This window comes from Notolabrus celidotus, chromosome 6, assembly GCF_009762535.1.
Source record: "Notolabrus celidotus isolate fNotCel1 chromosome 6, fNotCel1.pri, whole genome shotgun sequence".
NCBI lineage: Eukaryota > Metazoa > Chordata > Actinopteri > Labriformes > Labridae > Notolabrus > Notolabrus celidotus.
The window spans coordinates 6,867,787-6,888,512 of record NC_048277.1 but is presented as its reverse complement, the minus strand read 5'-3'; the positions used below and the strand labels follow the sequence as shown (position 1 = coordinate 6,888,512).

Sequence of the window (20,726 nt, the reverse complement as noted above, 5' to 3'; positions counted from 1 at the left end):
TCAAAAGCAGTTTTGTCGTAAAGTTTGTTGGTACGTGTAAGAATATGTTTAGTGTCTCATCCAATTCAAGATATTAAAGAAACATCAGCAGTGTACTCACACAGCAAACTCAAGTACACACACAACAAGGGAGCTACACACTTTTATCACCACAACAAACGATCACCTATATACTTATCTTGTTTTTTATCTATTGCAATATATTGAAATGTCCCTTCAGTTTTTTGCATCAATAAAAACATCAGAAAGTTGGATTAAAAAGTAACAAACACACACACACACGAACACCCCCATGATTCAGTCTGGCTCTGCAGGCTGCATGAAGAGATGCATGGTTTGGTGCAGAGGGAATGACCTGTTATCACAGGATGAAGCTGCAGTATGAAGGAGGTGTTTGCTTTTTGCATTTTGATATGCAGCAGCAACCTGAGAGGGTAACAAGGGCACCTGCAGCTCAGTATGTGACCTGAAGGGGGGGGGGGGGGGCTTGTGTGTTTGTTTGTGATGTCACGTCAGTGTTTCTGCAGCTGACATCAGGACCACAACATCTCTGCCCCTGCACCTTTCTGGATCCTTTGGCTGTCACTCCTCACCTGTCTTCATATCAGTTCCTCAGTCTCCTCTCTCCTGTGATGCAGCGTGTGGTTCACCATTAATCAGCCCAAATCTGCTACCTCCACAGCTGCTCCTCATCCCTAATTAGTGTCAGAGCACATCTAGAAAGAGATGTTTTGTTTGTTTGTTTGTTGCCAGATTGTCTGTTGAGATTCTGTCTGCTGTTTACTCACTGGGTAAACCAATTCTGCTCAAACTTTGGTCAACATTGATAAACAAACTGGCACCATGGACATCCAGGACCGATAAGTCCTGAATGTACCAACGAGTCCAGAGAGGAGGCTTATCAGCTTTGTTACACAATTCACCTTTATGTAAGAGTATTATGACGACACCTAAACTGTTTGTCAAACAGGGAGTGTTTTGCAGATGGCTGCAACAGACAATTAATGAAACAAGTGAATGTTGTGTACTCATTATCACACCAGGCACCAAGCTCGCTGTCTTTTGAAACCATTAGATGATGAGACTTTTACTAAACTACTTTTTAAACGATGTGACTGTGACTGACAAATGTTTCTTTTGTCAAGTCTTTTCATATCAGTCTTCCAGTGTTTGGTGGGTATGTGTAAGAATGATTCTCCATGTCTATATTGTTCAGCTTGCCATCTAAAATATTTAATTACCCAACTCTCTTCTGGCTGAGTTAAATACTTAATTCTGATTGGTTAAAACTCTTTAACAATTAATTCATAATAGCAGGAGTGACACCAGGGATTTTACCTCTTATTGTTGATAATGTGGCAAAAACACAAGTTTCCAATAGCATAGTTAAACAAAATGTAAGATGTTTTTAAGATGACTCTGAAATCATTTGAAGACCATAAAACTTTAGATTTGGGGTTAAAGGCTGACCAGTCCCCCAGCAAAGGAGAAAAGACAAGGGGGGGAAAACAGTGCAGAAACTTGCAAAGTTTTTTTAAAACCAAGCTGCAACCTCCAGCCGTGAGAAATGAAGCCGATCTGGAAGTGTTAAAAACTGCAGTCCCTCAAGTGTTAACTTGAGGCTGGCTCTGGAAGTACCGGAAGCCACATACACACCCATTAAAAAACACGATATTTACAGTAAAAATAAACATGTTTACAGCCTGGTACCAAAAATGGTTAAGGTCTAGATATCTAATTTCTTTATCATCACACTATACAGGGGTGAATTTTTTTTAACTGAGTAGTTTAGAAGATATTAAGATTACAAGTTTTACATTATTAGAGGCACAGTTGACTTGACTGACAGGTGAGCACACTGTAGCTTCAGAAACAGATCTGTGTATCAAAGAGGCTACATCCATGTTTTTTACAGTCTGTGGTTAAAACACACAAGGAGCTGAGGAGTGAAAGAGATGTTGACCAAATTGAAGAAAGCAGACATGCAGCAACCACAAACTGGAACACAGCGTGAGCTTTGAGAGAGTTCCAGGACCGGCTGAGTGAGAAGAAAATGCAAACAGAAAAGTTACAGGAAGAAGATATTTTACAGGTGCTGCTGTTATTTTCTGCATCTGTTAAGAATGCTAACAGAAAAACACTCATGTTTAGACTTTACCGTGACTGAAAATGCTAAGTTTGATGTTAATCCGACAGGTAGGCTAATACAAACACAATTCACACAGCAGCACTACCAACCGTCAACTCTGAGGGACTATTTTTCTTGTAAATTAATAAATAATTCTTAAATCAGTAATAGTATAATAAGTGTCACTAAATAAATAAAGAGCTCCTCTTTCCTTTTTAGTTAAAACTGCAGAGGTTGAAACATTAATCACGCTTTGTTTCCTTGTGTGTTAAACAGCAAAAATGTTAACTACCAAGTCCCAAACTGCAAAACCATCATTTACATAAACATTAACAATCAAATACATCCTTCGACATAAACACACCGGTCAGCCATCACATGAAGACCTGCTTAATATTGTGTAATCCCAACTCTCATCAGGTGAGAGGTCAAAACAGCCCTGACCTGACGAGACATGGAACCCTTCAGGTGTCTACTTTGACGGTGTTCTGTGGCATCGCATAGGAACACATCATAATAACAGTAGTTAAGGAGATGCTCTGACCCAGACGTCTAATCACAGTTTGCTTCTATTCAAAGTCGCTTCACTCGTCTGTTTCAGCTTCCAACACAGGGCCCGATCTACTAAAGGTTTGCATGTATAAAAACACGTGCAAACTTGATAGCGCGCGCAAAGCAGATGTACTAACCGGGTGCACCGTGGATTGAGTCTTTCAAATGAGCAAAATACTATCCATTTAGCGTGCCTTCATGAATATGCAGAATACATGTAGATCATCAGAACACGCAAAATACTGGGAGGAGGAGATGCAAATGTAATCATTTAGCACACACAGTGATTTATCAAACCTGAAGCAGATAGCATGTGGTGTTTTTGCGTCTTTATTTAGCACGTTTGAAAGGCAGGTGCAAACTGGCACAGCATTACGCACAAATGGCTGGGGTCACTGTAAAGCTCATCATAACATCGCTTTACAACATGCCCTCAACAGCGAGGCTCACAAGCAGTACTACATTTTTTCGTCAATCAAACCAAGAGAACAAAAAAATAATAATAATAAAACAACACAAATTCAAAGCAGTTCAGCACCATGGATAGCGACCGCATCATTCTGACACCCACTTTAACTTTTTCAACTAATGAGAGCACAGTAGGTCACTGTATCAACAGATATAAAGTTTAGTCAAATTGGCACAGCGGCCCACATGTTCACATACAAACAAAAAATCAATATGAAGTACTCTGCCTACTCACCACTGTTTGGACAAGCTTTAAGCTCCGTGGACTTGTCCACAATGCGCTATGTCCATTTTCTCTGATCTGTCATTCTCAATAGATAGCATGACATGTCCACTCAGACTCTCCTGTCCCATCATGCTCATCAAGGGGTTTTTAGTTAGTTTTAACTTGGAGAATGAGCGCTTACTAAGCCGCCAGGCAGCTTGGTGTAACTCCTCATCTCGTGCTTGCAGCAGTGTGTTGGGGTGAATTGCCTCAAACATGTTCACAGTTCCATTTGAGCAGGTGAATCTTTGGGACAGTTGCTGGATGATGATATCAGGCATTGAAAACGTTCACCTGAAAGTTGCTCTCTGCGTCAGTGAGGCGACTGTCTTCATCAAACTGACTAACTTTTCTGGCCCTGGTTGTTTCAAAACTGCGATTGACTTCCCAATTGAGTAGCTAGAGAAAAAGTGACAGACTTAGCCTCATCAAATTGCTCTCTAAACTCCATCAAAACACTGATTGCGTTTCGGAGTACCGGCAGATCTTCTGTTTTTTCTCACAGCATTCACCTTTTCACAGACAGCCTCCCAAACCGCGTTTCTAACGCTGAGATGTCTCTGCTGGAATTCACCGATGTGTTTATTTCCCTCCTCCACAAAGATCTCCAACTCCATGGCTTCAAACTTCATTTATTGCTTAAGGCCACTCTATTCTCTCAAACTCTCCATGGTGACAGCCGATAGCACACGCAAAATCCTCATAAAATAGGGCGGTCCGCACCACTTTTGCACTTGTTATCATTTGCGCATGCAGTCTTAGTAGATCACCCGCAACACGCCCAGAAATAGCATGTGCTAAATTATTATTTGCACACGCAAATTAGCGCTTGTTATTTGGGATCTTAGTAGATCAGCCCCACAGAGGACAAAATGGACAAAATGTTAACTTGCTGCCAAACATATCCCACCCTCTGACTGGTCAATGCAAAGAGATGATAAACGTCACTCACGTCACCTGTCAGTGGTCATAATGTTGTGGCTGATCGGTGTATAAATCAAAGAGGCCCTGCTTTACGCTCTGCATTGTGCTGTACTGCTTTATGCTGTGTTGTGCATTACAACCCCATCCTGGCACAGACAGGATAAACACCTCATACTTTGCTGTTCTCTCCCATAATCCCACTTGGCAGCCATGTAGCACATCAGGCACAGAGGGAATACAGCTCATGAGCAGGCAGGGAGCAATAGGCATGGAATCTGCTCCACACTGATACAGACACACAGGACATGTACATGCCTGCAGACATGAACTGAAGCATGCAAATTATGAGTGCATGTAGATTCTTAAACACTCACTGTCAGTGCTTCAACTGAGTCAGGTAATTAGCATAAATAATATTTACAAATTTGAGGGTGTGAGATTGAGGAAGAAGGTGTCAGTGCCATCATGTTTGGCATCGTGCTAAAGTGAAAATGAGTTTTTAGGTTTCAAGACACTAATATAGCCTGACACGTCCCTTTTACATCTTCTAAGTAAAGCATGATGTATGAGGAGTGAGCAGGACTTTTCTCACTCTGAAGGCGTTATTCCTCTACATCAACCTGCTCACTGCATTAACATTGACATTAATCGGCTCATTATACAGCAACTTCCTGAAGATTACATGGTTTTTGCACCACATTTTGGTTTGAAAAATACATTTCATCTGTTGACAATAGTCTAGCAAAGTCATAGTTTGATGATACAAGGTGACAACATGAATCTGTGCAGCACCTGATAAGTTTTCTTTCTTTTTTACTTAAATTTGGGACATTTTCTCCTTTATTGGATAGGACAGCTGAAGAGAGACAGGAAATTTGGAAAGCAAAGAAGTGGAACCCATGACCAATTTGACAAGGACCATAGCCTTCATATGGGCAGCGCCCTGATACTGCTAGGCCAACTGCGCCCCACCCGATGAGTTTTCTGAATGTTTTTTGTTTTTGTTAAGTCGTCTTAAATGCCACCTCATCCAATGTACCTGTCATGAGTTACTTTCGTTTAGTTTGCGTTTTCCTTGTTTTTGTATCATGTCATTGATTACTGCTTTTTTTCTAGATTCTTCTTGTGTTTCAGTCTTTTTTCCTCTCTGTGTATTCTGTTTGTTATAAATTAACCTCATGTCTTCCTCGTGGTTTTAGTGTTGATGTCTAGTGTGCACACCCTGCCTGTGAAGAGTTTCCTGTTTTATTTTGTAGTTGTTGCTCCTAGTGTCTGGTCTTGTCTTGCTTCCTGTCTTTGTTCTGTTTTCCCTCCCTTGTGATTGTGTGACTAGTAGTTCCACCTGTATCTTGATGTCTCACATGTGTCTGATTACTGCTGTGAGTATTCAATCTGTTTCCTCCCTTCCGTGTTGCTTCATTGTGATGTGTCGTCAAGTCTACTGCTGTGATTCCTGTTCCCTATGTTCATGTTTCCAGTGGTTTCGTTTGAAGTAAGATTTTGTTTGTCTTTTCTTTATTAAAACTTTTTTATTTGAAATCTGCATCTTTGGTCCTCATTCCAGTTTTTCAAAACGTGATAGTGCCATGTTAAGTTATGTAGATTTGTTTCTTTCGTATCCTCCAGACTCCAGTCTCTATAATGTCTCCTCGGACACCTGGACTATGTGACACGTTCCTGTTAAGTCTGTGAGTGCTTAGTGCTGTCCCACCATCCCATCATCAAGTGCATGAGCTTCCAGAAGCAGACTTTCAATAGCACACATTCTATGTGTACTTGTGCAATTCTTAGAAAGCTTTTGTTTTGCCTTGATTTAATTAACTATTTTACTCTGCAGGTAGGCCCTATACCTTTTGTTCTAATACCAAACTGTGACACCCCTGCCCTCTCTCCACTGTTTTCATGTCGTCTTTTCGCATTATAAACAAACCCACGGCAAATTAACCAGACTTCTTCAGGCTGATCAATAGGATTACAGTAAGTCTGCGCTAATCTGTGATCAGATCTGTATCTGTACGGCAGTGTGCTCTCGAGGTATAACAGACATTAGTATGTTGACCAATCACAGTTCTGATACTAAGGTTGTTTGCTTTTGCTGTAGGGCCGGCTCCATCTGTGTGTCAGCGATATTATGAACATCCCAAAGGCATTCAGTGACTTTAACATCCCTCTGCTCTTTTCTACGTCTGCTTTATTTTCATCCCCCCCTCTCTCCCTCTAGCCACCAGCATATCTACAGTCTTGTTTACTTTCCTTGACTTACAGTCGCTGTGACTGACTGTCAGCCTCAGTCCCTCCCTGCAGAGTCCAGAAAGTTTACACACTCGGACACTAATTTATGCTCCATTCATGTTCATTTACTGGAGGCTGAAATTATGAGGAGCGAATGAAACAAATGTGGCACAAGATAAATGGATTCTTAATTTGGTCTCCCTGTTGTTGCACACTCAAAACGAGGCTCATGATCGATGATGGTGCTTTGTCCTCCGGCTCAGCAGATGTAGCAAGCTGACTGTGTGTACAGAAGGACAAAGACATACACACATACAGTGCAGAGACACACACAGAAACACACTGAGTAATTTAAAGCCTCACTGCTAGTCCTTTGCATCTCCTGTTACTCGTGTGTGTGTGCTTCATATTTCAGGTGTGGAACTGAATAACCTCAAATAAAACCGCATACTGGGGAGGCTTTCAATTGCGTTACCCAGAGACAAATTCACAATGGTTTCCTTTTTTGTTGCAGATCAGGATGTTGGCTGTGCTGCTTGGAGCTGCAGGCGAAATTCATTCATGCTTCCAAGTACAGACAGTCAAAAACTGTTGGATACCAAATCACAACTCGCCCTCAGAGATAATAAATGTGGAAACTGGCTTTGTTGATCCACATAATGCAATTCTGCACAGTTCAGTAACCAGTGATGGTCACGCACCACCAGAAATGCCTCAGAGATTGTATCAGAGCCAAAACTTTGATCTTTTCTGAATGAGTCTGAGAAGAGTCGGACAGAGAAGCTGAATGACAGATAAGAGGACAAACGTTGTCTTTACTTAATGGCTGTTTGAGATATGAAGAGCAGATTAATCCATGCAGAGGTTTAGTCCATCTCACAGTTTACTCCTCTTTCATATGTGTTGTGCTTAATCTGATCACTGTATCAGGATATAAACTGTGCATGAACTCATCACTTCAAATCTAAGCTGAAACTCGGCTGCTCTTATGACTCATTGTTCTCTCTGCTACATTTAAATTCCTTATTTCACCAGGGGCAACTCGCAACTCATCACTGAACTGCAATTGTTTTAGTTACTACAATTTACCCATTTCGTTTCTTTAATCTTATTTCCAACTTTTAAGTCAATTCCATCTTAGTTTAATTTAGTTTTTTAAATCAATCATTGTCAAACTGTGGTTTAAATCTCATCATGTTCACATAGCATGAGCTGTTTTGCTGCACTTTTGTCTATAAAGCAATTTAAATTGCCTACAGGCTACTCCATGTTGTGATTCGTGATTACCTCATGTCTGTTTTTCTTTAATTTGGTCGACATGTCTGTCTGAGTATCTGAGCTGTTTTCCTCTCTTCTTCTCTCTGCTGGTGACTGGTCAGTACTTTACCACCAGTCTAAAGTTTTGTACTCTCCAAATAAAGTGAGAGTAATATTATCCTCCATGTTGTTCACAATGTTGATTTTGCCACAATGTCAACAGGCAAGGGTGAATAATAGACCATATAAATGTACCCGACTCCTTTCCAGGGTTTGATGTGATATGACGTGTGTGATCAGGTTGTCACTTTATGATCAATAACCATTGTTATGGGGTTTTGACCAATCAGAATCAAGTATTGAACACAGCTGGGCAATTAGCAAGAGCTTGGTTATGATAATGGATACCTTTTAGAGTGTAAATTACACTCAGAAAGATTTCACACAGTGATTGGTTCATATTAAGATAAGAGGCTATACAATCTTATAAAATAGCTGCAGCTCTTCTGAACAAACACCAGGAAGAGACAAACTGTGGTGACACAATACTACATAGAGAGTTTATAATGAATAGTTAAATGTTTTAAGAAAGGGATCATTTACGTTAAAGTGGTGGCTATGCAAATTAGAATTCATTCAGGGTGAGCAGGACCGTCACACTCTGAAGGGTTTCTAATCGCCTGCTCAATGCAAATTATACCGCCTATTACCCAACTACGAACAAAAGACATAAACAAGTGGACATGAAGTATTCATTAAAAGATGATTCATTGATTTAAAATGATGTCGCCTAAAATGATTTTTTCATTAGTCACTCTGAATCCTTGGTCATTTACTGACCAATGAATCTTATAGGCATTAGACTAAACATTTTATTCTGCTTATTTATTATATTCATCATTAAATTCTGCTGGAATATTTATGTTGACATTTCTATCCTCATTCTGCTCTCCTTCTGCTGTTATCTCTACCTCTTCTGGTTTAAGTGACTTTGTAGAGATCAGCAGCTTATAGATTCTCTCACCAGCTCTGCTGCGGTTGCCTGGATTGCAGGAGAGATAGTTGCCGTAGTTTTCCCTTGTTTACCTCTAGAAATGAATCTATATGAAAGTGCAAAAAATGCAGTTCCTCAAGTGTCCACTTGAGGCTGGCTGCAAAAGCCCCAGAAACCACATTCACACCCATTCAAAAAAGCAGATCTTGGCCCAAAGGTGACTCAAGGTCAGGTTCAGTCAGCATTTCCAATACAGTGCCTTCAAAACTCTGAATCAGAAATCATTGAGTGACGTCACTATGTTTTATACGATGCATGAGCAGAGATGGTTTGGGTCCAGTAGCTCCTCAGGCTGCTCTCACACCTGTGCCCTAAGTGTCATTATTTCCTCACTCTCAAGACCAGCCTGAAACCACACTAACGACAACAACAGACTCCTTTATGCATATTGATTTTATATGACCTGGGTGATCTGGTTGTCTCTGGCATCTCTCTTGCTAACCATTGTTATGGGGTTTTGACCAATCAGGGTGTTTAACACAGTTGGGTAATTAGTAAAGGTCGGGTATTGATGAAAAGCAATCCATCTTTAAAATTCCTCCTCAGCATCTTCAGCAAATCCACCGACACTGTCACAAACGACTTTGAACTTTTTAAATATTCATGAATTGCTGAAAGCTGCGGATCAGAGTCGAGTCGTTTCTCGTGCTCTGTTTGATCCTGACAGAACAAACCTTAGTTTGAAGTGATTATGCGAGGATGACTTTCTGACACCAACAAAGGGTGTTTTTGCAGTTTGTCAAGAAATAACAAATTTGGACTAAATTTGTTCCAATGATGCAGAGAGAACATTCGCTGAGAAATGATTTGTTTATTCATATTTCTGTGATGATTAGAGAAGAAATGAAAACAATCGTTTGTATTTGTGATCCCTCTAACCTTCTCTGACACTGCACATTTTCATAACAGTTTGTTTTATGCAAGAAACACTCAAGCTTTATCAGGCACCTATTCTCTGTTTTTTTGGAAAAGTTCTACACAATGCTAATACTGTTAATGTATCGGTCTTTGGAGTGTGTGTGCTCAGCTCTTCCTTCAGAGGCCTGGCAGTGTGTGGCAGTGTTTCAGACAGTCTTTAAACTTTTAACAGCTCCTCTGGGAGGAAAGATAAGGGACCGACGGGAGTGAAAGGAGGCTTCTCAGCTGGTTTAGTGTTTACGTCCTCCACTCTTCTTCTGTTTCTTTTGTTCTGTTCTCTTTCTATGAGACTCAGCCTCATTTATCTCTTCCCTCCTTCCTTTTCTAAAACATAAAGAAATATCTTTCCTTCCTCTCCCTCTCATCTTCCTTTCTTTCTCTCTCAATAAGAAATTACTCTCCCATGTGCACAATCACTTTCCCAGACAAGTTTGATGGTTCAATACGCCTATTGACAAGACTCTGCCTGAGAACAAGTGTAGAGTCGATCAGAAAAACGTGTAAAAACTCCCAATCTGCAGCTGAAGTCATGCAGGCTGCTATCCTCCGAGTCCTTCTGCATCACTCGCTCTCAGGATACTTGTGATTGATGCTTTGGGAGGTAATTATTGAACAGCAAATCCCTCTCCAATTTATGGCATTAAGGATTTAAAGCGGCCACTTCAGTTACTCCTCAGGCCAGAATACAACTGAATTAAGAAAAGGAGAGCAAATCTGATGAGGCTGTCTGAAAATACTCCATCACCCGGCGAGAATATTAAAGACATGAATCTGAGCTGCTCTCTCTGAGGGAGCTTTGATGTATAGGCAGTAAATTAATGAAACTGAATGCAGAGAAAGTAGCTTTCCTGAAAAGTTTTATTCAGAAAAGAGCTGCAAAGAGAGTGAGAATGTTGGATGTTTGACATTTAGACAGGAACAAGATGTAAACTCAGGGAGGTTATCAATGTGTGCTGAGTCCTGCTGCCTTCCAGAGAGAGATAAAAACTGCACACACTCGCCTCCTTCCAATCCAAACCCTGCTGCTCTCCTGCCAGAGATTACTGGGGTCAGTGCTGGGTTAGGACAGCAGTATAAATTCAAATTCATCTCATGGACTCTTCAGTATGTCCACTGCTCTGTGCAAAGACACACACAGCCAGCAGAGAGGGATTATATTAAGAAGTAAAGACAAGAGAGAGAAGAGTTGAGTCCATAAGTGAACATTGAAATAGTTAGAGTAAGGTGGATACTGCTGCAGAAGGAGACTGTTATGCAACCTTTGTAGGTCATCTTTGTAATGATTCAATGAACATATGTTTTCTCATCTGAAGTTTTCATCTTTAGATCTAAAAGTTTCATTAAATACGATAAGCTATGTATTCTGTTTTCATCTATCTTTCCTGCAGACTGAAAACCAGAACATTTCATTTCATTAATTCTGTGCTTGTTTTCATTTTCTTTAGCCAAATCAGTCGCCACAATAAACAAGCTAATGTGCTGATGTTATTTACAGCCAGAAACTGAAACAGTTACATAAAAACCTGTGCTCTGTAGGGCTCCAGCGCCCGTGTATTAAATGTAGCCAGAGACAGCTGGTGCATTTTTCTCCAGGGGGCGCCATAACAAAATACAAGTTGCACAATTAACATACACAATTGGAACTATAGTATTGTTACAGTTGCTTTATGACCTCAGACATTTACATTTTCATAATAAATAAGAACATTTCTTACACTACCAGACACTGAGGCTCTTCTATAATCCTGTTTCTTACTTCAAGGTAAGCCTGCTTCAAATATCCACACACTGTAAGCCCATAACAATCAAAGACTTGATCTTAACTTCCAACACGGACAGCCCTGAAACTCAAAGGACAATTTAATGCTTCTGTCAGGTGGGTCTTAAAATCTAAATCAATGTTTCATGCATCCATTTGCATTCTGAAATCCATTAAGGGAGGCTGTGCTTCCCGTCAAAATGCTGCAACTGTACACAGCCTGAAGCAATAATAGTGGCTCCAGATTTAAATTGAGAGTTTTAGCATAAAGAGCAGAGCGCGGATACAGAGGAGAGATCCAGTCTGTACAGAGGATGGGGGAGTGATGGAGCAGTTATTATCAGTGGAGCTGAAACTGAGCTGTAAGATAAAGGCCCCTCCCAAAGCATTTAGTTTATAGTGATGTGCAGTTTGATAGAGGGGATCAGCTGAGGACATGCAGGAGCTCCTCACAGACAGATAGGCACAAGGAGAAAATGAAGCAGTGTTTATCTCTTGTTATTTTTTACCCCACATAAATTATCATCCATTCCCTAAAGCTTATTTTTAACTCCACCTCTCTTTTTATCTCTTCCTCTCCACATATCCTTTATTTGTCCCTTTCATCCATCTTCCTCTCACTTTATCTTTCCTTTCACACCCCTAACCCAAACTGAGGCAGGCAGAGGAGCAGGATGAATGATGATTGGACGAGGGAATTTTGGCCCACTCTAGCATAAAGCAGACATGGACAGAGACAAACAGCAGGGCCATGTGAATTCAAGATGACAGCAGTCCTCATGCCCGGGCTGAGACGAACACTGCGGCTGGAGTTCAGGAGCCAAACACACAAGAAGAGTCGGACAACTCAGGAGCATGCAGAGAGACAAACATGAGAGCAGCAGATGGATTTGTTTACTTTTGAGGGCAGCTGCCCTTCTATTTCCAAGAAGGAACATCGACATGCGAATAGATGCTTGGATGAACAAACACACACACACACACCTACGATGTCCCTATAATCCACAGTGTCCTCTCAAGACATCAGCAGTGGTGCCATGTGACAAGGTAATAGTACTAAGTAATCACATTCATTTCTAAATTATTTCATTTGAAAGATGTTTTAAGAAATTTTGTGATCTAGTGATTTAAGTTGGGTTTTTTTCTGCAAACAGAGCTCTCAATGAAAACTGAGAGTTAAAACTTCCTGAGGCAGTAGCGCAACACTGTGGATGCAAACTGGGGAAAAGCCTCCAAGATGAAGAGGAACAACAAAATAAGAAAAAGAAGCAAGGTAAATTAAGGGCACGATTTAAAGGTGTAGTTTCGCTCTTCAGTTAAGTCTTGGCATGTCAGATGTGAGTGAGTAGAGACAACTTCTTTGATTAGATTATAACAGGCTCTTTATACCGACCACTCCGCTCTGTGCTGGAGGTAGAGATATAGAGCTGAAGGGATTTGTCTCTTAGGTTCTTGTTTTATGAAACCCTCACTGTCTGTCATTGGTACACCGTAGTTCCAATGTCAAAATTTCACTCATGACACATCTTGTAATTAAAAGCACCTTATAATAATAAAAAATAACACTGTCAAGTGAAATAAATATAAGAAAAAACACATAAAGGCATTAGTGATGTGATTAAGGTCCAAAATAAACACTTTGTTACCCTCTGCCTTTTTTGACATCACTCCATATGCCCCCATTATGGCAAATAATGAAACCATTGTGCTTTGGATGGAACATTTGCATTAAAACAATTCTATACGCCTCAGTTGACGATTAAAATATAACTTGCACCATGTGACAAACAGGATTATAATATCTCCAAAGTACTCAAGTACAAGTTACCACCTGTGAGCTGAGTATACAGGTGCAGCTATCAGACTGATGTCAGCAGGCAGCTGCATCACAAAAGCTCATGAAGCACTATTTTGAAATGTTTGTGAATTATCACAGATTTGTGAATGGAACTGAACAACATAACTTTTCCAAAAGAACTAAAGAACTTTCTAAAGAAGTGAAATATCAAAAGCTGAATTTTATTTCTAGTAATGTCATTTTCTGGTAAAATCTGTTTTACTCTGGTATCACTTTCAGCTACTTCATCCACAACTGAGCATGAACATGTTTGACACAAGCTTACAAACGACACACACACCTGAGAAACACAATAAATGTCCCCACACACCACAGTGTTCTCACTAAGTAGAGATATGTTGTGCACAAACATAAAACTTGCACACGGATCCACACAGCGGATAAAGTTTCACAGAACTTTGTTTTTCCTGAAACAGTTTGCTGCCAGGAGTCGATACAGAGGGATAATGGAGACTGTGTGTGTGTGTGTGTGTGTGTGTGTGCACATGTGCGTGTGCGTGCGTGCGTGCGTGCGTGCGTGCGTGCGTGCGTGCGTGCGTGCGTGTGTGTGTGTGTGTCTGTGTCTGTGTGTCTGCTTGTGTGTGTGTGTGAGTGAGGATTGGATGTGGAGGGTGTTTGGGGAGGGTTGCAGACCTCTAAGGAGTGTGCTGACTCCTGAGGATGGTTCGATCGCTCACATGGAGCTCCACAGCCGTTGCAGCCGTGTGGATTGGAGAGGTTTTAAAGCATGGAAGCCTGATTTCCTGTTGCCATCAGAAGTGAAAATGTGATGCTATACATCAGGAAAATACAATCTATGCATTCAGCAACACTTGTGCTCTGCCCCTGCAGCATAAATATCTGCTGTTTTGTGAATGGTTCCATTGTTGCTAACCTCTCCACTGCTGTCAGGGAATAAAGCATTATATAACCACAGAAGCATTGGAGTTCTTTGTGCCTGTTTTTTTATTGGCTACATCTTATACATTTATCCTCTCATATACTATCTATATAGCCATCACACAGTCATGCAGGTTTCACACACTCTATGAATCAGACCTGGGGACTCTTTCCAATCCAGTCCATCTGTGTTCCTATGAGTATCTACTGGACTCCTGGCACAGTGCGTGAAATCCTCACTTCAGCCTTTACAACTCATCAAGCATTCTGCAACTGTCGCTGTCCTCCGCCTCCTAAATTCTCCACTATCACACCCTCCTGCACACGATCCTTTGGCTGCCTCTGACTGCTCATTTCAAAATCAATGCAGGGGTGCTGCTGCTGACGGCGTCTCAACAGCTGTTGAACAGCTGCAGAGAGTGTTCCTGCAGCAGCCCGTCCCCACACACAGAGCTCACATTCATGCGTTTCATTTCTTATTTAAGGGAAACGGATCATAACTGTGGAGGGGACACGCTGCAGCACTATTTAAGTTAAGAGGGAAGAAAATACTTGAGAGCAAGAGGGTGCAAAATCAGTGAGAGCTGTATCGGTTACAGTGCATGAGTTCATTACTCTTGCATGTGCATGTGACCGTCAGTGTGTTTGCACGTGACTGCATGCATGTGCATGTGTGTGTGTGTGTGTGTGTGTGTGTGTGTGTGTGTGTGTGTGCTTGCGTACGTGCGTGCGTTCGTGCGTGTGTGCGTGTGTGTGTGTGTGTGTGTGTGTGTGTGTGTGTGTGTGTGTGTGTGTGTGTGTGTGTGTGTGTGTGTTTGCTGCTGTAAGTATTTCTGCTGGTGCTGTCATTTTGTGTCTTTTGTGTGAGATACAGTAAGCCCATTTCATTATTCCCCCTGTGTTTACTGACAGATAGTGGACAGGCCTCAGCGAGCAGCTCTGGCTTCATTATCCCACGCTGCTATGGGTAGATACAGATCACAGGACATGAAAGGCTAAGACGCTAAGACACACACACACACACACACACACACACAGCAGCCCACAGGGAAATTTAAGAGGGTGTGACGACAAGGATTTTTATATTTGAGTGGATTGAAGGCTGACTTTTTGCAGCATCACAGTTCCTCGACCAGATATGAATAAAACAAGACTCTCACACATTTGTACCTCTTCTCACTAAATTGTGACATACTGTAAACACCATCAGCGATAAAATTCTGTATTATTTTACAGACAAATAAGCATCCAGTCTGACATTTTGAGCTAAAAGAAATTGTGTGACTGTATGAGCACTCTGTGAGAGCAAGGAAGAATTGAAGAAGAGACAGCAGTAATCACTCAACACACCATAAATCTCTCTGACGGACAGGGTCGCTGTCCACATCTCACTACAAACTGTGAATTTATGGGCCCTGTTCAAGTTTAAGCATCATTATTGATTAGTTAGTAGTTAGTATTGGCTTGGCTTTGTTCCAGGGCCTGTGCTGCAGACAGCTACATTCACAGCATGCAAACACTGATTCACTTACCCTCTCCTCCTCTTCTCTGAGGTCTGGCATGGTGCTGATGCACAAGCTGATTACAGTCACCGCAACCATGATCACTGACATGCAGGCAAAGATCTTTGCTGGTATGCCAGACTGTGGATTCTCCACCGTATCTCTTAGCCAGTTCATCACCTTCCTGTACCTCGTCTCCTCCACAGGTACACGCTGCATGGCGTTTCTCTGCCTGCACTCTTCCTCACGTCGTTCAAGCTCATTCACCTCCTCAATGCGTGTGTACATCTTCCTTTTGCAGCAGCGCTCCATGTATGTCATCTCCACGCCCCAGTAGGTCAGCTCGTCATGCAGGGAGAGGACGCACATCTCCCGCAGAATGCGCAGTTTCCCCGCTGCAAGGAAGTTCAGGATGACCCGGAAGGCAGACGGCGAGCGGTCGAAGAAAAACTCCTTGTGTGCTTCGTCATAGTCGTCACAGACTCTGGCGATGTCCTCAGGTGATCTGCAGTAACAGAGTCGGCCCAGTCGTGTGAGGGGGAACTGCTCCAGGGTGCTCCAAGGGAAGGTGTACCGGTTTCCCCCTACGTTGATTAGTGCTAGCAGGGCGTGGTCGATGGACACCAGATCCTCTGGCCGACGGATAAGCTGAGCCCTCCTGTAGTACACACCCTGCAGAGTAAACAATAGACAAAGTTAGATGCACAAGCGGCAACATTAGAAATATGTGCAATAGGATACATTGAAGACTGTAACTCGTACCTTGACAGTCTCAGTCTCAGGGATCTCTGTGAAGATTCGGTCAAGACTGCTGTCATCGCTGACAGACAGGTTGCTGAAGTCATGGTTGGCGTTGCTGATGATTGGCATGGCAGCATCTGGAAAGCAGGCTGCTCCAGACTGGGCAGCTCAGACCGAGTAATGAAGACACAGAAAGTCCACTAATTGCAATGGGTTCAATCTTTTTAGTCCCAGAACTAAAGCACTCCTCTCTTTATGCTGTGTCACACAACCTACATTAAAACCTCCACATGGGATAAGTTTCCTTCCAGAGTCCAGGTCTATTTTTGACGAGCTGAGCATGAATATGACTGTAGTTCTCAGTCTTTCGGGTCTCAGAAATCCTCATAACAAAGAATTTTACTCACAACGACAGAAGAACTATGGCTTCAGATCCCAACCAACACAGAAGAAAGCCCAGAAAGCAGAAGAATGAGGAGTGACAGTAAACCTGTTGTCACATTAGTACGTGGGTGAGTTTTGACATCACTGTCAGACGTTCACAATAGACTCACGAGGCGTAGCAGGATTCAGTATCAGATCAGCGTGTAATCCCAGTCTGAAGGGAGAGTCTGGAGAAGGAAAGCCTGAATAAAGGGATTGATCAGTGGCTGAGGGCTGCAGAGGAAGAGCTGGATGAGTCAGGGGGCCAAATGTGTTGTGGTGAGATGTCCGGGGACTGAAGGAGATCCTCTGAATCTCTGCAGCAGGATTAGGAAGGGCCTAGACACGGAGGCGCATCATGCAGGCACTGAGAGAGGAGAGAGGGAGAAAGAGAGAGGGTGAGGAAAATGTCAGAACAAAACTAGGATGGACTGAGATATGTGACAACAGAGCAACAATGGGAAAGAGATGATGTGAATACAGAGAGGGTCGAAAGGGAATCCTAGAGCAAACCTGAATGAGGCTGCAGAGCTATAGGCTCCACATCGCCTTTAACTTCCTATCAGCTAGTAACAGGGCACACACACGTATAAGCTCTCCTGCTATAATGATCCAGTTACTGTGGTCGGTGCAGGACTTGAACTGATAGCCAAGGGTTTCACACTCCAACTAACATCCAACAAGAGCGGCCTGTCTGGTTTACTCGGTATGATTGTCAGAGAATTCAAGAATAAGCTGCAGAAAGAACAGTCAGGTCTGTGCTGTTATTCACACTATGACTGAGTTATTGGCTGCTGTGGATGAGCAGCAGTCCGGGCAACAGACACTGAAGCATGGGGTCCAAAATGTTTTTCTTGGCTATACTATCCATCTCAAACTTATTGGCACAGTTAGACGTTACAGCTGCCCAGAATGTTTCGCCCTGCATCTCAGTCTTCAACAGATACAGTTCAATCCTACAGGGTCCTATTATTATATTACTTTCTGCATCCAGCTCACAGTTTGTCTTTTTCTACTGTTGTCTAACTATGCTTCAGGTGGGTGTCAAACTTGTAAACTTTCACTACCAGCATTTGGACTTCTTCTTGGCTATCATTGCAACAAAAGCACATGTGTTAGAATTAACTGCACACAGGCTGAATGAAGCTGACTATTGGTAGCACCTGTGCTTCTGCTGATGTAACATATCAAAATGCATGCAGTGAAAAGGGTACTCGTTTTACCGAGGACAGACAAGAGCACAATCATCCTGCTCCACAACCTTTAGAGGTAAATGCCACTCTGTAAAACCTGAAGGTGGGAACAATTTTGATTTTGAATGTTTTGGTGGCAAATGATGAAAGAACACGGCTCAGGCTGGAACAGCTGGAATCATCCTCTGGGACTCATTGTTCTGCTGCTCCTTGTATGCTGATACCAACATTAAAGCTGACTTACATTTGGGAGGCTGCCCCGTACTTTTCTCCTGCCAGCTTTTGTTGTAAATATAAAGCTGTGATAGATTGTCTAAACCTGGCACTGCAGGTAAACTATCCTCCAAGGGCAAATCCAGACTTATCTACCCTTTAGCACACACGTTTCCCTGCACACATACTGTACATCAGTGATTTGTCACTGTGATAAGCACTGACTAACAAACCTTATGTCAGAGGTACAGTTGTACTTCCTGTTTTGCTGACTACAGCCTTTACAAAATAATATTTCCATCACAGCTGAGCTCATTCTGCTGAGTCTCCATCTACAGTAGCCACAGGCTTATTGAATGTGTGACTGGACAGCACAGACAGTTTGAAACATTGGACCGCACCAACATGCGTCATTAATGCAGATCAGATCAGAGGATCCGATCCTGTGCTTGAGGAACCAATAAATCACTTCTGTCACCATGCTGGGGTTTCATTTCCAACTCACAGAGAGAGGAGCGTGTGATAAACTATTTATTAATCGATTTGTATTCCCTGTGGATGTGGCTGCTTTTTCTTGGTGGAAAGTTAATTGAGGGAGGTGTTTTTATCGGCACACTGGTGTTCCCTGCTTTGCTCAACCCCCCTCTGGTTCTCCACTGGACACAGATGACAAACAGGAGAGAGAGGATGTCTGAGGAAGAGGAGAGCAAACTGTCTTCTCTTTACCTGGAGTTTGATGACATGTGAAGGTTGAGTTATTTTACAGAATAAATTCACTGTAAATATATTCAAACAATTTTGGATTCAATCAAACTTTCATTGAAGTTCTATGTAAATGTGGGCATGTATAAAAATAATCTATACTTTTCCTAATTTATTTTTATTACATGTTTGTGTTCATGGCAGCCTCATTCTGTATTCAACATTCACTCAGAGAGCTGATATAATATTCATGACTAAGTCAACAGTGACTGAATTTGTTAGGAGCGGGTGGAGGAACCTGCGCCTCACATGGATCGAGTTGCTCTCTCGCTCTCTGTCTCACCAACTTGCCAAGGCGCGTGCACACGCGCTAACCCACAGGGTGCCAGAAGTGTTAGCAGCCCTTATCAAGCGTGGACCTTTAATTACGCCTGATCAAATTGGGCGATTAATTAAGATCTCATTACGAAACCTTGTTTAGATGATGTCGTGGGGAGAAACCTAATAATGAGGCACGTCAAGTCAAATGTTATTTAGAGGGCAAAGTCACACATCGCTCGTTAATTATTTTAATTTTATAATGGCAACATTTTATTTTTTTACTTTTGGAAACATCTATTAGATCAAACACATCATTTACAATATATCTCACACATGGTCTTATCCTGCAGTATTCATCATTACTGTGATTACTTAATTACACCAGCATACCTCCGTTAGGTGTTCTAACATCATTATAACTTCAGACTAAAATTCAGCTTTTAGCACAAACCCCACAGACATCAGAGGAACTTAGGAGGTGCAGCTTACCGTCCGGAGCCCCCTGCTCCTCTCCAGTCTGCCAAACCGGCTTACTGAGCAAATCCCTCAGCCGTGTCGCTTTCCCTCCGATCATTCAGCATCAAATCAGGTTGTCCACGACCATTTCCAACCGCCTCATGGCTGCGACTGCGTCTCCGGCGTCCGCATCATCCCAGCCGGTGGAAGGCGCGCAGAGGGTCTGAGCACACTAGTGATGGAGGCGGGTTAAGGTTTGGTGCGCTGAGAAAGTGTCCCGTTACAGCTCAGTCAGTGGTGCTGCAGGAGGAGGAGGAGGCGCAGGGGAGGGGGGAGTCGGAGCCGGGTGCGCAACATAGAAGACTATCTGTTCCCAAGTTCAAGTTTAAGCGTAAAGGTGCAAGCAAGCGCACGAGTGAACGTAATTAAACGAGTAACAGACGACATTTTACCTGAACTGCATGAGCTGAGTGGCTGTCCGTACTCGCCATCCTTTTCCTCTTAGATAATATGAAATTCAAGGACACTGAGGAGACGCTCTCATCCATGTTTCCTATCCTTATCGCTTTGCGCGCAACAGGGGGCGCGGTTACCTCCCAAATTACCTTCTTTAAAGGTCGCTACCTCCCTAAGCAGGGAGGGTCCAAAATTAATAGACAGAGTTAGATATCAAATCATTTTCATTACTTCAAAAGAAAAAAATTGATTCACGCAGTTAATAAAGAAAATATAATATTAAACTCTAGAAAAGAAAAAATAGGCTATAAATGATCATAGTTGAGGTCTGGTATTGCAGCGTTAGTGATGAAACTTGATCATATTTCAACATTCTAAAAGGTGGTACATTTATGTGTGATTAATAGTGATCAATTATGTTGTTT

At 42.2% G+C, this 20,726-nt stretch overlaps 1 protein-coding gene and 1 long non-coding RNA gene across 2 annotated transcripts in view; one reads left to right on the top strand and one right to left on the bottom strand.

Annotated features, from left to right (window-relative positions):
* Nucleotides 1-20,448, bottom strand: part of kcng4a (potassium voltage-gated channel, subfamily G, member 4a) — a 39,340-nt gene extending 18,892 nt beyond the window's left edge. The window contains exons 1-3 of the mRNA XM_034684755.1: nt 19,879-20,448; nt 16,559-17,327; nt 15,827-16,468 (exon numbers count right to left, since the gene is read on the bottom strand). Of these exons, the coding sequence (XP_034540646.1) occupies nt 15,827-16,468; nt 16,559-16,666 (750 nt within the window). The 5' untranslated portion in view covers nt 16,667-17,327; nt 19,879-20,448. The remainder of the gene's footprint in view (nt 1-15,826; nt 16,469-16,558; nt 17,328-19,878) is intronic.
* On the top strand, nt 5,714-7,823 carry LOC117813741. Its single transcript, XR_004631442.1, has 3 exons — nt 5,714-5,829; nt 5,964-6,025; nt 7,084-7,823. It is a non-coding gene; the product is annotated as an uncharacterized LOC117813741 (long non-coding RNA).
* Nucleotides 20,449-20,726: the final 278 nt, after the last annotated feature.